At 38.8% G+C, this 15,959-nt stretch overlaps 1 protein-coding gene across 3 annotated transcripts in view; it reads left to right on the forward strand.

The window, feature by feature from the left end:
• The window catches only part of si:zfos-2326c3.2 (mitogen-activated protein kinase kinase kinase kinase 4), a 64,008-nt gene extending 49,258 nt beyond the window's left edge, over positions 1–14,750 (forward strand). For all 3 annotated transcript variants that reach the window (XM_018670097.2, XM_018670090.2, XM_018670103.2), the window contains 6 exons: positions 443–577; positions 743–843; positions 1,946–2,095; positions 7,559–7,718; positions 8,197–8,336; positions 8,854–14,750. In XM_018670097.2, the coding sequence (XP_018525613.1) occupies positions 443–577; positions 743–843; positions 1,946–2,095; positions 7,559–7,718; positions 8,197–8,336; positions 8,854–8,937 (770 nt within the window). In that variant the 3' untranslated portion in view covers positions 8,938–14,750. The remainder of the gene's footprint in view (positions 1–442; positions 578–742; positions 844–1,945; positions 2,096–7,558; positions 7,719–8,196; positions 8,337–8,853) is intronic.
• The last annotated feature ends 1,209 nt before the right edge of the window (positions 14,751–15,959 follow it).

Raw genomic sequence — 15,959 nt, forward strand, 5'->3', positions numbered from 1 at the left:
ATCTTCTGGCATTGCTAAAGCTAGTGTTTGCAGAACCAGGTATGTCATCTATATTTAGCTAAAATTGCAGCCAAAATGTGTGATTCTGGGCAAGAAAACTGAGAAATTAATTCAAGTGAAGTCAATTAAATTTTATTAATAGAGTCCAGCATCACAAATTTGCCCCCAAAGGGCTTGAACACTTCCTGCCCTTGAGCAGGGTTTTCAACACCCCAGGGTATTGAACAGCTTTCTGTAGCAGCATGGATGTGAAACAGGACATAGCTTATGAAAATCTAATATTTCCTGGATCAGTACTTATAAATAAAAATCATGTTTTTTCCAGTTAAATTAGCACAAGTCCCTATGACTATCTTTATAGACCTACTGCCCAAAGATGAATAATTCAGTGTTCCCCTTAATTCCTTCCTCCATCTCTCTCTCTCTCTCTCTCTGTCTGTAGGTAAAAAGAACAAACTCCGCCTGTACTACCTGTCCTGGTTAAGGAATAAAATCCTCCACAATGACCCAGAGGTGGAGAAGAGGCAGGGTTGGACCTCAGTAGGTGACCTGGAGGGCTGTGTACACTATAAAGTGGGTAAGTATACACTGGTAAGTGCTCATTTAAGAGCACTATTTTTTAATGTTACAGACTGGGAAGTAAAGACCACAGGTAATTTTTCAGAGATCTAGGAGTGTGCAAGTTCCTCAGAGTTATCAGAGTCAGTCTTGTTAAGATGTCTTTGTCCATCCTGTTTTTCAGTGCGTTACGAGAAGATAAAATTCTTAGTGATTGCTTTGAAGAACGCTGTGGAGGTGTACGCCTGGGCCCCAAAACCCTACCACAAATTCATGGCCTTCAAGGTTGGTAACATTTAGTTATGTGTAGATCATGTTATCAGTGCGATAGAATGGAATTAGGAGCTCTCTGTCCTGCCTATAGAGAGTGTATAAATCACTGAATACTGGAAATTATACAATGATCCCAGTATTTGGCCAATAGCAGTATGGCTCTACAGATAGCAGTGCAAATTGGCCTGAACAGTGAACTCTTTCAACAAATACTGGATGACTAGTTGTGAAATTTGGACATGTCTCCTCAGAGGAGAAATCATAATGACTGTGGTTAATCCATGGTTTTTGGTCTAGCACCCCCAGCAGGTCACCTGCAGGTCAAACTTTTCTAGCACTTAATGTATACTAGCCATGAACTGTGGTCATGTTAGCTAGCATGTTTAGCATGCCAACTCACAGCCATGGCTGACAAGTTTAGACTTATGAAAGCCAACAACAGTATTGATTAGATCTAACAATCTTAATCTGAAATGTCTAAAGTCACCACCATAAATGAATGAATAAAAATGAATCTAAAGCACATGGAGTTACATCAGAATTCAACCTGCTCTGCTACTAGCCTAATTTCTTCAGTTACATCTTTGATTATTATCTCTGAACAGGTTGTCCTCTGTTGTCCTTTCTGCCCTTACCATATCTTTGCATATCCAGGACGAAACACTGATAGACCTAATAGGGTCACTTCCACAACTAGAGACTTACGCATACACAAAGATGTGACACATCCAGGCTATGAGAGTCATACTCACAGACTCTCAGCAGAGCAGTGTCCCATTTCTCTGTATCCTTCGTGGCCTGAGCTACTTTTCCTTCTGCTCTACGTAGTTTAACCCTCTCTTCTCAGAGAAGGCCAAAAATAAACCTGACTATCTATCTTGCTCTGAGGTAATAGCATCACTATCTTTAGCATGACTACCATTTTTATGGAACTGCTCTTCAAACTGTCAAAGTCATTGCTGATTTGTTAATAATGAAGGAGTTCTTGTCAGATCACTGCTGCCACAGTTTATTTTGTAATGTAATGGTAATGACTGAAATGTCACTTAAAGTGTCCAGACCACCCCGTCTAACTTACGACATTTTAACTGCCTGTGTTTTTGTATCTATCCAGTCCTTCAGGTCTCTGCCTCAAAGACCACTGTCTGTTGACCTGACAGTGGAGGAAGGTCAAAGGTTGAAAGTCATCTACGGCTCCTTGTCTGGTTTCCACGCCATCGATGTGGACTCTGGAACACCATATGACCTCTATCTACCTACACATGTAAGAGTTTCCTTAATATATATTTTATATACACTATATATGCTTCTCCTTTTTTGTTTATTTTTGCTGCAGAATTTTATGACAATTAAAAAGCAAATGTTAAAACAAAAGAAATCCTCCTTCTATCATTTTCCTGATCTGCAGTAATTTATTTCCTCCAGAAAACTTTCAGACCTGCAACCACATAAGCAAGTATGTACAGCTAATGTGTAACTTAATGAAAGGAGTAAAGTGGGGCCTTAGAGGATTTCCGACAAAATTTTGCAAAAATTCAGCATAATGTAAAAGTTATTAGATCTTGGCTGGTGAAAAAACTCTAAAGACTGTAATTATATACACAGTTTTGGGAAAATCACAAGCATTTCACTGTTTGTATGTTCCGAAAAACAGATTTTTCTTAAGCTTTGTAGACCCAGTAGTTATTGTTTATTTTAGAGGAGATATATTGGTAGATTTTGTTGCAACTGAATATGAAAACCCAAAAAGCTGCTGTATCTTTTAAATGAAAATGGTAAATGTAGTGCTACTTGATAGTGCTGAATATTCAGAGATCTTTGAGTAAAAAGATCTCTGATCTCTGAGGTTGCATATGATAGAGATATTATTCTCCCTGTAGCTGGAGATCTTTATTATGGCTGTACATTTTTTTCTATCCACCAGCTGTTCTCTCTCTATTCAACCATCTTACCTCAGTCTCTCAGGATGTTCTTCTCCTCTTCCTCTTCCTCCCACTCACAGTCTACAGATGTCAGTCATTGTTCTCCTTTATTTCTCCTGTTTTCCTCTCTCCACCTCGCTCCACTCTCCTCCTACTCAGTCTATAACTGTCAAACACTTTTCTCTTCCTCTTTCATCCCTCTCTTCATTTTCCTCCTCCCACTCTTGTCATCTACTGGGGCATTGTTCATTTGCTCATTTTCTCCTAATTTTTATCTTCTCTTTTTCTACATTTACCAAACTCTCTGTGTGTCTTTCTCTCCCCCTCTGCCTGTCCCCCTCTCTGTCTCTGTCTCTCTCTCTGTCTGTTCCCCTCTCTTCCTCTCTCTCTGTTCAGTCCGTGGGCAGGTAGAGCTGACAGCAGAATGTTGTGACTCATGTTCACACTTCTGTTCAGACATTGTCTGTTTTATCCTTCATATGGTTTTTGAATTTTTGGTTAAAACTGTAGAAATTGATCCAGTGAAGCCTCGGTCAAAAGATGCTTTTGTGTCATAGTGATGACATCAGTTTAACTCAGGTTGGGCTTAATATTTAACAGAAAGCCTGTGCCATAAACTGGGGATGTGGAGTTTAAAAAGCATGGGCGTTTATGAGGCAAGAAGGCTGTAAAGGAAGACAATTCATTATTGGAAATTTAGGATCTGTGGTTTGTATTTATTGTATGTTATATTATGGTTTATATTTATTGTATATAATACTATGGATGTCTTAGTTGAATGACTAACAATGACTGCATTTGGTTGCTAAATATAGCATGTATGGGTCTCCAGTGTTTAGGATTGGTTGTAATATTTGATAGATTTATCTATAAGATGCATACATTTCCTTGAGTTCTAATGGCTTATGAAAGTCTGTAAACCTAAGCTTTTTCCATCTCTAAAAGGGTTTGTGCAAATGAATTTGTGTCTTAATGTGAAGAAATCGCCCACTGCCAGTACAATTAGAGACAGAGCAGGTCATTATTTTTCTCTTCTCTGCTGTATGTGGGCATGTAAAGCTCACTGTGGCCTTCGGATGAGTCATATTCACATTCAGATTCTGACACATCCTGTTAAATATGTTTTTACCAAGAACTAGAAAAGCTTGAGGCTCAGGATATCACAAAGTATTTGCACTTAAGATTTGAAACATTTTGTTTTTGCCTGTTTTCTTATGTGAAGTGTATAACCAGCATTTTTACAGTGGAGTCTGTGATTATTTGTTTTGTTAGTTCATGTGCTGTCGGTGGACTTAAAAATACTGTGCATACATATGGTGACGAGTTGAGAAATGTTAATCTGTTGGCTCAGATTAACCCAGTGTCTCGTTTTAAGTCTAGGTCTCATAGTTTGACTTTTTTTTGCTTCCACTACGTAGACAGTGTTTACATTAACAGCTGTTGACTTAACATGAGCTACAGCCATCATTTCATTTACAAGACAAGTGGTTAGAATATGTCCTCTGAGCAGGGCTACTTCTTCAGGGGCAGAGGGCAGAGTTGATGTTACAGTTGATGTTACAGTGACTCATTATTTCAAAGTGATATTACAAGATGGGACAGGCTGGGGCTAGCTGGCTAGCATGCTAACTTCAGTAGAACATTAAAAGTGATAGAAGAAGAGGCAAAACAAAAGTTAACGTTGCTCTCCGCTGGTGACAGCGTATGATGAGTAAAGGAATGAAGGTTGATGCTGAACTCGTAATGTTTCTTCTACTTAATGCTAACATTGGCTAAGTAGCAGAAACTTACATATAGTACCTTTAAGATTGTATTCGTCAAGATTTGAAACCTTGCTGGTTGCTGGTAATACCAAGTGTAGTCCAATCTTCTTTTCCTTTTGGCTGTTCCCCTTCATCATATAGGATTGATTCGCATATTTAATTTGGCATAGGTTTTACGTTGGATGCCCTTCCTGACACAACCCTTTGCATACTAATGGACTAATACTGCAGAATTCTGCAGGGAGCAAACATTCTTTGAGCAGGTACTTTGCTATGTTAGATTAAATGGTGTATCATTTTACAGTGCAGCCAAACAAGCTGTGTTGTTTTGATAAAGAAGCTGGTGAGTAATCTGCCTTTTTCCATCACACCATGAGCAACTGCAATCTGATCAAGCTGCGCACAGTGCAAGTAGTTTTCCTCACAACAGTAGGGAACAGTGAAGGTTACATAGCAGCCTGTCAACTGCAGCTTTTCATTTAAAAGCTCACTCTCACTGTTCCATTACTCCCTATAATATTTCAAACTGATCCACTGCCAAAAAATGCAAAAAAATTAACGCATCTTGTTTTGTGCAATCACTTGTCAGCACAATGTTAAATGACAAATACTAGGGTTTCACATGACTGCTTCACAATAAAAGCCTCTCTTGAGCATTACCAGAGGGAAACTTTGGTTAGTATTAGAATTACCTTAACACAGCTCTGATATGTTTGTAGGAGATGTAAATTACAAACAGTAATGCTGGATTACATACACATTGTTTCCTGTGAATCACCCATGCATGGGAAGGCAGTTTGAATCTCACATGGGAATAGCAGACTCTTTGAATGAAAACTACTATTTAGAGAGGTGGAGAATACAGAATATAAATACACTAAGTTGCTATTGCCAAAATAATGATGACCATAAATAATGTCCAAAACTGTGCTTGATATCACTTCTGTGATTCAGTTGTTGATTAATGATTAGGAGAAGGGGACAGTATCATAAATATTTGCCATAAATACCTCTACTTCTGAAAGTAACTGAATAAAGGAAAGTTCACCTTCATTTGTTTCTCATCCATGTAGCTCTACAGTCTATTTTTCTCATCTGTGCAAGGGCTCTATCTAGAGTTTTCTCATTCTGTCTCATTCACGTTCTTAATACCTTTCTTTCACTCATTCATACATGCAGACATACTCTGCCCCAGCCACTTTTTATATGTGCTACTTTCTATAAGCAAGGGGAAGTTGGAGCAAGAGAGGTAGGGAGACAGACACATGAAGGGAGTAATAAGCTCTAAAAATACACTCCTCCTGTCCCACGATCATTAACTCTGTGTGTGTACTTGTGTGTGTCCTGACCTATTCTTGCTCCTTGAGTTTTTTTTTTCCCCCTCACTCTTCCTCTGGTATATTAAGCGAGTCTGCACACAGCTGCCTACTACACCGGTGCCTTATACTGCTACTGCTACTGCTGCTGCGATATCATCTCTGCTCTCCAGCCTTGCTCTTTCTCCTTTTTTTCCCTTCTCTCTCACACACACACACACATACAAACAGTTATAGCGCACTTTTAAACCCACTCACTTACAATTCAACATGCTCATAGTTCACTTTCTTTGACTACTCCTGAGGACACTTCACACTCCCAGGCTTTCTTCCTAGCTGTATGCCTGTGCTCTGATACACACTCTTTTACACACACACACCTTCTCTTCTTCCATGCACATCTTCCCACACACACCCACTCACATCAACAGCAAAACACATTCACACACAACACTGATTTCTCTTTTCTCATCACTGTCAGAGGCAGTTCACGTATTCACAAACACATGCCTAACCCACATACACTCACTTTCATACACACAATGCACCTCTCACCCACTTAAAGAAACACACACACACACACAAGCATCATCCACTGTTGCCTGCAAACTATGTAACAATGCTGATTCCACGGCAGAGGATTAAGATTGCGTTGCGCTTGTGGATGCCTGTTCTGATGCTCAGGATTGTGGTGGCTCACACTCTGGTAATGTATGAAACACTCTCACATAAAACTATATTTACCTACTGTTTGCAGCATAGCACAGAATACTGCCAAACTGTGTGTATCTTTTTTTCTGGAGGAGCTTTCTTGTTGAAGGGATTCCCTGCTGGTTAAGATGTGAGCTGTTGCAGAAACATGTTGCTGATTTTCATTTTGACAGATACTGGTGCTGTTTCTTTAGTAGCTGTTGTACTGAGGACTTTTCATCCTTTTTGTTTTTAGATACATATAAAGGTTTCTGATTTGCATGTTTCTGAACTAGTTAGATACATGTCTTTGCACTGGTTAGATACATTTCTCTGGTGTGGTTAAAAAAAAAAAAAAAAAAAAGCTGTTTGAACTGGTTAGAGTAATGACTTTAACTGGTTATATAAATATCTCTCTCTACCAGGTAAATGTTCCTGACCAGGTTAGAGAAATTTTAATATATATTGTTGGTTGCTGGATAAAAGCTTTGTTAGATGAGTGCTGCAGACGTGTGTTCATGCAGAAGACTTGTTGAACTGAAAGTTTTTGCTGCTAATGATTGCCAGTGTGAGAGGTTTAGTATTTTACTGTTTTGGGGCTTCGGTCAGTTCCTACACAATAGCATTGAAATGTATCATGTAATAACCCTTATTACATGATACCTTAAGTCAGGGACATCCAGAATCCCATCTCTTTGTGTTAAAGGAAACCATCTGTCCCTCTTTCTGTATTCCTTTTCCTACCCTTTTTGATCATTCTCTGTAGTCTTGTACTTTCAACTTTCATAATCTAGGAGTTTGTAATGTTGTCCTAAGATTGAACTGTGGTTCTGTCAACTGAAATACGTTGTCAGGTAACATCTGAATATCATAAAAGAGACAGTTGGCTGGATGCTGTTGCATGTCAGAGTTTGTATATTATTCATAGTAGATATGTGCCTTTATGTTTTATGTACAAAGAAGTGTCCAAACTTTGAAACACACTGAACTGTTTTGATTTTCAGTTTTCAATAAATTGTGTGTGTTTGTTCCACAGATCCAAGGTTCCATCCGTCCCCATGCCATCATCATTTTGCCAAACAGCGCTGGAACAGAGGTTCTGGTTTGCTACGAAGATGAGGGCGTCTACATCGACACCTACGGCCGCATCACCAAGGATACAGTGCTGCAGTGGGGGGAGATGCCTGCATCAGTCGGTAAGTTCCATTCTTACACACACAAACACAAGGACACACACAAAATCATCAAAGTAAACACAGTGTGTCTGTGTGGTCTTGCCTATTTTACAAGTCCAGTTTCCAAACTGACATATTAATCATTTCAGCATCTAGATTGTAGTTTCTGCAGAATGTCACTGTAGTTGATTGCTCTCTGATGCACTGATTCTAGATCAGAATCTGTCCTGGGCACTGAGAACTTGCTCTGAACCAGATTCTCTGAAGAGAGATTTGGGACAGGGTGGGCTATAAATAAAATGGTACTTATTCTGTGTGTGTGTTGGATCCAGTAGATGGGTCATTATTCTAGCAAGGACTGTATCTAGGGACTATATATACACATATATATACACACACTTCCTATTTTTTACAGGTTATAGCTATTTTTATTTAATTTCTCTCTCTCTCCCTCTCTCTCACTCTTGCCTCCCCCGTCACTTTCTCTTTCTCTCTCCAGCCTACCTTCAGTCTAACCAGGTGATGGGTTGGGGAGAAAAGGCCATTGAACTGAGGTCTGCCAACACAGGAAACCTGGAGGGAGTTTTCATGCACAAAAAGGCCCAGAAACTCAAGTTTCTTTGTGAAAGGAATGACAAGGTAGGAGCTCCACTGTATTTACACTTGTTTAACAAACCACTACAACCCAAAGTCATTTTTTTATTAATTCTTTTATTATCTAAATGTAACACCTTGAGATATTAGAAAGGTCAGTAATTTTTGACCTTAGAAATAGTAGTTTGACCAAAAAAAAAAAAAAAGTCATGACTTGAGGTCCACCTATTAGATTTCTTCTGGACGTTTCAGCCGCATCTCGATGCCCTCCTCATCAGAAGTTGTTTGTTTTCATGTATCATACTTAATGTTCTAAGAACTGAACCATCTCCATGTGAAAATTCCATCTGCTGTAGAGGACTATGACATATGGCTGAAAGTCCCCTTAGAAATCTAGTAAGTGGACTTTGAGGTAAGAATTTTCAAAAATATTACATTAGGTAAGATTATGTCACCTTTTGCTATTTGTCAGTTTTTTTTACTAATCTATCCTCAAAAACTCAGTTAACCACAGTAACATGGTGGACATTTAACATTGCTCCTAAACCTGAATCTCTCGCAGGTGTTTTTCGCCTCAGTGCAGTCAGGAGGCAGCAGTCAGATTTATTTCATGACTCTTGGACAGAACTCACTGTTCAGCTGGTAATGACTGGACCTGTGAACTCTGGGATCAACTGGTGATGTCTGCCTTCATTATTCTGGGTTCACCTGGTAATGCCTTTTTATATTTGTGCTGACTGATGTTGATCTCTGTGGGCAGTGGACGCCATGCAAGGGTCAGCTCCCGGATCCATTGCTCTTGTCTAGTTTCCACGTAAATGCACATGGATCCACAGTTGAGTTGATCATGACTCCGGCTGCAGCAAACATGCTTGAATCCATCACTCCACCCTTGACTACTTAAGCCTGGAACACTGCTCCTTCAGCTCCAGCAGCACCCAAATCTGGACCTAATATTCAGCGAAAAAGAGTAAATGTTCACTGCCACCTCACCTGTCCATGAAAGAGTTAAGAGGTACACCTAGCAGCATCAATTTTCACACGCCTGATCTCCATAGTTACCTGGAGCTGTCTTTCCCAGGCTGCAAACTGTCACTGCACCATTTTGGGTTCTGTTTTTATCAAAATCCACCTGGAAACAAAACTCAGCTGATTGTGTGTTGATTCCTAATGAACACCAGATCACAGGTCGACATCTGGCCTCAAGATTCCTCTACTCATCTGTCAGCACTGGAGAACACAGCAATCCGTTCAGCTCCACATTCAGCTCATCTGTCCTGGATTAGTTAACCTTTTTTTGTATCAGTTACTCAGCTAATTACGTGTATACCAGTTATTCACTCATATCTGCTTGCCTGGCTGTGGCATATTATTGGATCAACTGCTTCCTTTTCCTTTAGAGAAGAGTAATATTTGCCTCTGTAGTGTTTTAACTGTAGTCTCATCTGTCTTCATGCAAGCAGCAACTGTGTGAAAACTAGAAGAACAAAAGTTGTTCATCAACCTCATTCAATCATCATCTGGGCATTTCAATGACTGGGTTGGGGCCAAAATGTGGACTGAGTAGGACAGCCACTGCATGTCATTCCATATTTTGTTGCTATTGCTTGAAAGATGATTTTTCTTTTTTTGTCCAACGTGACAGTTTTTTCTGGGTGACAGTGAGACAATATAACACCCTATTACCATCAGTTATGTTTAACTGTATCTTTACCTGTAATTATATTGTCCATGCAAACCTTATAATAAGGCCAAATGTCAGGATTGAGATATATAACACCATTGTGAAGACGTAGTTCTCTTTAAACTGTTTATCAGGTCATTCTGTTCTTAATTATGAGCAGTAAGTCCACTTCTTTCTCTGCTTAGCTCAAAATCAGAAGCCAATTAGGCAAAAAAAGAATCACTTGGAATCGCTTGGGACCAGTCCTCGTAGACCGCAGTTTGAGCATTTTATTTCAGTCTTATTACTATATAATAAGGACCTCAAGAGCCTTTTACTTTACTGTAGGAGCCACAGTTCTGATGTACAGGTGCACACAAGTAGAGATACAAAACAGCTCCACTTTAGCAGGCAATGGATGCTTTCCTGTTCTCTTGCATCTGTTTTGTACAGCTTAGGATGTATATAATCTTGTAAGAAGCACTGTTTTCTAAATATTGTATAATTGACAAGCCATCTTTATGTATGTGTACAGACTTATAGGCTCATGAATGTGAAATTCTATCCCAAAACAGAGTTTACATTTTATTTCAATGATTTTGGAAAGTTTGTGAATAATGGACATGAGCTACTGACAGTGAACTTGAAGGCTCATGTTGTTTATGTGTTCACAATCAGATAATGTATCATGTGAATTCTGTTTTGTGGTTGATTTCCTCTTAACGTGTATAGGTCAGGCTCTTTGCACAACAGCCGCCTTGTACACGTTTTCTGTAATATATCATACTTTGAAATTATTTTTATGTTTCAAAGTGGGAAACATTTAAAGCCATTCTGCAGTCAGTATTGTAGAGATTACTGCTAGCCTTTGGTTTTAGATCTGTTTCTTACACTACCCAACATGGGATGCACACTTGTTTTTGATGGGTCACCTTGAGAAATAATCTTTTGTTGACCATGGATCTGAAGAGATGCAATTAACTGGGCTGAAAAAGTGAGAATGCCCTGTTGTATAATATGTAGGTTTTTTTCTTTATATGTTTTGTCATTTACACAATGAGCTTCAAAGCAAGAAACCAAAGATCAAAACTTTGATATCTTGGCTTCTTGAATCTAACTGTGTGAGATATTTCACAAATCATAACTGACCATTTGATTTTATATCTGAATGATGTTGGAAAGATAAAGACTTGACAAAAACCATCTGTATTTCCAAAACTCACATAGTTTGCTGCCAACCAACACATCAGTCTGCAAAATCTCCTAGGACTGATGTGTCTTGCTAATTTGCAACAAAATATTATGCAAGTTAATATTGCTAGCGTTCTTATATTTAATAGCCTACATGTATGATTTAGGCCTTGCTAGGTTTGGTAAAAGTGAAGAAATTATTGGGTTTTACCTTCAAATGTGAATTTGCAATTAGTTATATTTCTGATTCATTTCCATTATACCGACCTTTATTTTCCTTCATCAGATTTAGCTTAAACAGCTAACTTAGTTACTTTTGTGTTATATTATTCTCTATATTGTATTTACTCTTGACTTTTGTGGCTATCAAAAAGTGCACCAAAAGTATTATATGCAGTGATACTTTGAGTTTTTATTATGGTCATAATAGGAATATTGCAGCTGGATCTGTGAGAATAATTTAAACTGGAAGATGAACTTTCTGATAATGAGTGTCTTATTGCTAAGTTGCTAACAAAATACCAGACTAGATAGCTATTAACAGGGCTACAATGCATGGAAATACAGGAATGTAACTTAATGCTGACAGGCTAACAGACACAGAATAACTTGCTAACATGGGCTAAATATTTCAGAACTATGCAAGCTAACTAGCTTGAAATAAATATAATAAATAAATAATAGAATTTCTAGTTAACATGTGGCTAATAGTAAATCTTGGCTAGCAAGCTGACAGTTGCTTAGCTGTGCAAAGTTCCCACACAGGATACACATTATGACTATTTTTCACATACTTTTGTACCCTGTTTTGACCCAAAATTGGCACCTACACAATAAATATTTTTCTAATTGACTCTTAGCAAAATACATTTTGAGTGAGTGTCATGTGAGACATAGTTGTTTTGACATAAATGCATTTTGACGTACTGTATATGAGAATTTTCTGTCTGGAACAGGACATGTCATATGTAGAATCAGGCACTGTGCTAGTTTGTTGTCAGATTTGGTCAGGTCTGGTCAGTTGCCAGGATCCTGAGCAAGATCCCTGGCTGTTACAGTCCACATAGGACAAAGACCAGACCACCGTTTGTCCTGAACTACCACAGTGGTTCCATCATCTGTCCAGTGTATAGGAAATAGCCTATATTTTCTACACTCTTCCTTTCACCGCAATCTGGCCACCAACAGTACACTAAAGAAGCGTTTCTTTCTTTTTTTATTTTTTTCCCATTAATCAGCTTTTGGATAGGTCAGTTTGATTTTACTCTTCAGAATTTTTTATGAATGTCAATTACAATTTGGTTTCAAACTCCTATTATTTAAATCAATAAAGTATGATTTGTATTTGTATGAATACCATTCACATCATTTTATGCAGTTAAATTACAATGACAGATTTTAGAATGTGTTGGACTTTAACCTATTCCTCAGTTTAGTCTTGTTATAACAATTACAGGGTGCCATTCTTACACTGTCAAGTTTGGGGTGGGTTGTTTGGACTGTTAAGAAAACTGCTCCACAGAAAATTCAATATTTGTTTAAAAAAAAAAAAAAATCTGTATCATTCTTCACCCTGCTTCAAGAAACAGCACAGAAATCAGTTCTTCTAAAAACCAACCAGAGCCACTGTCACACCTAATGATGTGTGTTTATCTGGGTTAATCTACTGAGGATATTTTTATGGTTTATTAGATACAAACTTCTCTGTCTTTCTCCTACACTTCGTCTCCATGTGCTGAACATTTGACTGTAGCTCTATCGCTAATGAGAGAGAGAGATCAGCGCACTTCCTCCCACACCTTCCACTGGTTAAGATGATGATAGATTCTGTTTCAGGCTCGCTGTGACTCACTTCTCCAACTCTCCCACCAACTCTTTTTCTCTCACTTTGTCAACACATCTCTCCTATCTGCTCAGCTCTCTCCTCCACCTATCTGCATCTTTCTCTTGCCATTCTCCAGCACTTTGCTCTCACATCTTATTCTCTCTATAGCTTTCTATTGTCCCTCTTTCTCTTGTGTCAAGTCTCTCCATCCACCCCAGCCTAGCTGAAGAACCCTTAAGCCTATTCAGGAAATTTTTGATAGTGTTGGTAGGGAGGGAGATATATATTTATTTCATTTCTGTTTAGTTTCATCATTAGATACGTGAGAGTTAAGATGCATGAGGCAGAGAGACTATACTTTCAATAATGCACCCATATGATATAGAATGTTCAACAGCAAAGGTTAACTTTATTGATAGATCTTGTGCCATGTTTCTGTTAAATTTCCTTATACTCTTTCCTTTGAATCTATCTGTATTCCTTCAAAGAGTATCAAGAAAATCACAGAATTGTTTGTTGAAGTGGGATGAATCATGATGCAGAAAATGAAAAACAGAGCCGCTCAAAGCACATAGCTGTTTGTTATGTACCCTCAAAGCAAGACTATGTAACTTGTAGCAGTTACAGGATAATGTTAGTTAATGCAGCATAACAGTAGCACAGGTAGAAAAGTGTCACAAAGTGAACTGACTCAGTAATGTCACGTATGCAGTAATATCTTTGTAAAGTTAGCTAGCATTAGCCAACATAAGCTACTGGTCACACCAGACCAAGTAAGGCTGTAGAGACAAGTGTATTGAATTAATGAAGGGTGTATTTCATCACTTATTAATTATACCTCTAATTTGTAAGAGTAAGAGTATGTGATTTCTTCTTTCACAAGTTACATAGTTTTGCTTGAAGTGCCACAACTGTTATTTTTCAGCCTGTGCATGAGCAGGAATCTGGGCGAGCCATGCAGTTCTAAAGAACGTGTGTGTTTGTGTGGGAGGGTGCGATGTAGATCGAGAACAGGTGTTCAGTAAACCGGAATACTGTCTGCAAGGGAAGGAAGGATGGAGTCAGAGGAGGTAGCAGGAGGCATGAGTCAGGTGTCAGTTAATAGAAGGAACATGGATGTTGTTTTAAAACCCAAACACACATGTTAAAAACTTTAAAGAGGCTCTGACCTTAAACCTCTTTAACACACTAATAGAGTCAGTGATGGAGCCAGCATTTCAGCAGAGGGCACCAGACTGCATATGTGAATTGAGAATTTGTAGGTATTGATGGTTATAATGAGGAGAGGGAGGAGGAGCATGTGAGGATGTTAAAGACAGCGACAGTTATCATGATGAATAGCCCTTTTAGGTTTGGATGTATATGTTTACACTATCTGCCAAATGAATCCTCCTGCTTGATAGAACCAATTGTAAAGCACCAACAGGCTGATAGTGATCTTTAATAGACTAATTAATTGTCTGTTCCAAAAGTTCAGATTTACCCAACAATTTACAACTACTGTCAATATTTTAAAGTTATTTTTGATGTAGACACACAGGACAACTGTACTGAAAATTTAAAGAAGTTGAGATTATAAAAGACCAAATGTTATATTCAAGAATAAATATTTTCCTTTTCATTTCTGTACCGTTATAAAGATGATTCTTTTGTTACTTGTTTGCACTGGACCTATGATTGATGCATCATATACTGTACCCCTCCTGCTTTGACACACTAACTTGTGTTTCCATGTAAAGGCGCAAAAGACAGTGAGATGACAATAAATCTGTTGCATTTAGTCATGTGCCACTGTGTCGCTGTTTGTCATAGTGACATGTTTTGTTTTTGTTTCTCTTCCCACGGCTTCATTTCAACACTGACACTCATGAGAAACCTTTAATCCAATTAACTTCCTGAAACACTGAGGCTCGGCCTTTGTCTGTCGAACTCGCTGCATCTTGTGACAAAAGCTTCTTGATGCAGCACTGTCAGCAGGAGCATGTGTTATTTTGATTTCCTTATGATGACAAGATCTGCTGATGCTCTTGTCTGTTAAAGTCAAAACATCTATTCAAGCCAACTGGAAAAGCCACTCATTATCACTCTGCCAGTACAAACAATTAAGGAGACAGTGCCTCGTGATAACAGTGCCCATGTCTCATGGCTCATACTGTCAGGAAAACTGCATGTCACGGGTCTTTCCTGGTGGTTTTAATGTTGATCCTCTGTTGCAAATGTTTTACCTTCTGATTAGAAGTCAGAAAGTTGGGAATCTGATTTTGAAAAAAAAAGATCAAAATTAAAGCAGCACAGGCCAAGATCCTGACTTGTTTTTGTCCCTTTAAATGCTCTTACAAAGCTGGATTTTACAATTCCCATAAGGCAAGTCAATAGAATGTTTCATTAAACCCTAGTTGCTTGTTAAATGCCCTCAACTCCCTGCACCCATTTGAATGGTATAGATAATATTCATAGATTTTTATGAGAAAGGGCTTGAAGGTCTGGCTGACTGAGCTCACTGATCTGATTTTGATTCAAAGTTGATAGTAAAGCAAAACACTGCAGTTGCCTGGATTCTTGTATGGCTCAATTAAATACATGACTTATATGAAAGGTATGCATATTTAAGTGGAATGATCATGCATGGCTGCACAGTGGTGCGGTGGCTAGCACTTTCACCTCACAGCAAGAAGGTTCCGGGTTTGAGCCTTTCTGCGTGGAGTTTGCATGTTCTCCCTGTACCTGTAGGAGTTCTCTGAGTACTCCAGCCTCCACCCACAGTCCAAAGACATGCAGGTTAATTGGTGAGGGCAAGAGTCAACTCAAAGCCTGAACACACAGGCCCTCTTCATCGCCATCTCTCTCAGACACCACTGAGGTCTTCAGAGGTCTCTTCCCAGAGCTCTTCAGGATCACAGCATAATGAGAGCTGTTCATCCAGCGACACAGTGATCACAGCGAACGACCCAACACTGCTGCAGGATCACGCATCAGAAGAGGTGAGAGG

Source organism: Lates calcarifer, linkage group LG8 (assembly GCF_001640805.2).
Source record: "Lates calcarifer isolate ASB-BC8 linkage group LG8, TLL_Latcal_v3, whole genome shotgun sequence".
In the NCBI taxonomy this organism is placed as follows: domain Eukaryota; kingdom Metazoa; phylum Chordata; class Actinopteri; family Centropomidae; genus Lates; species Lates calcarifer.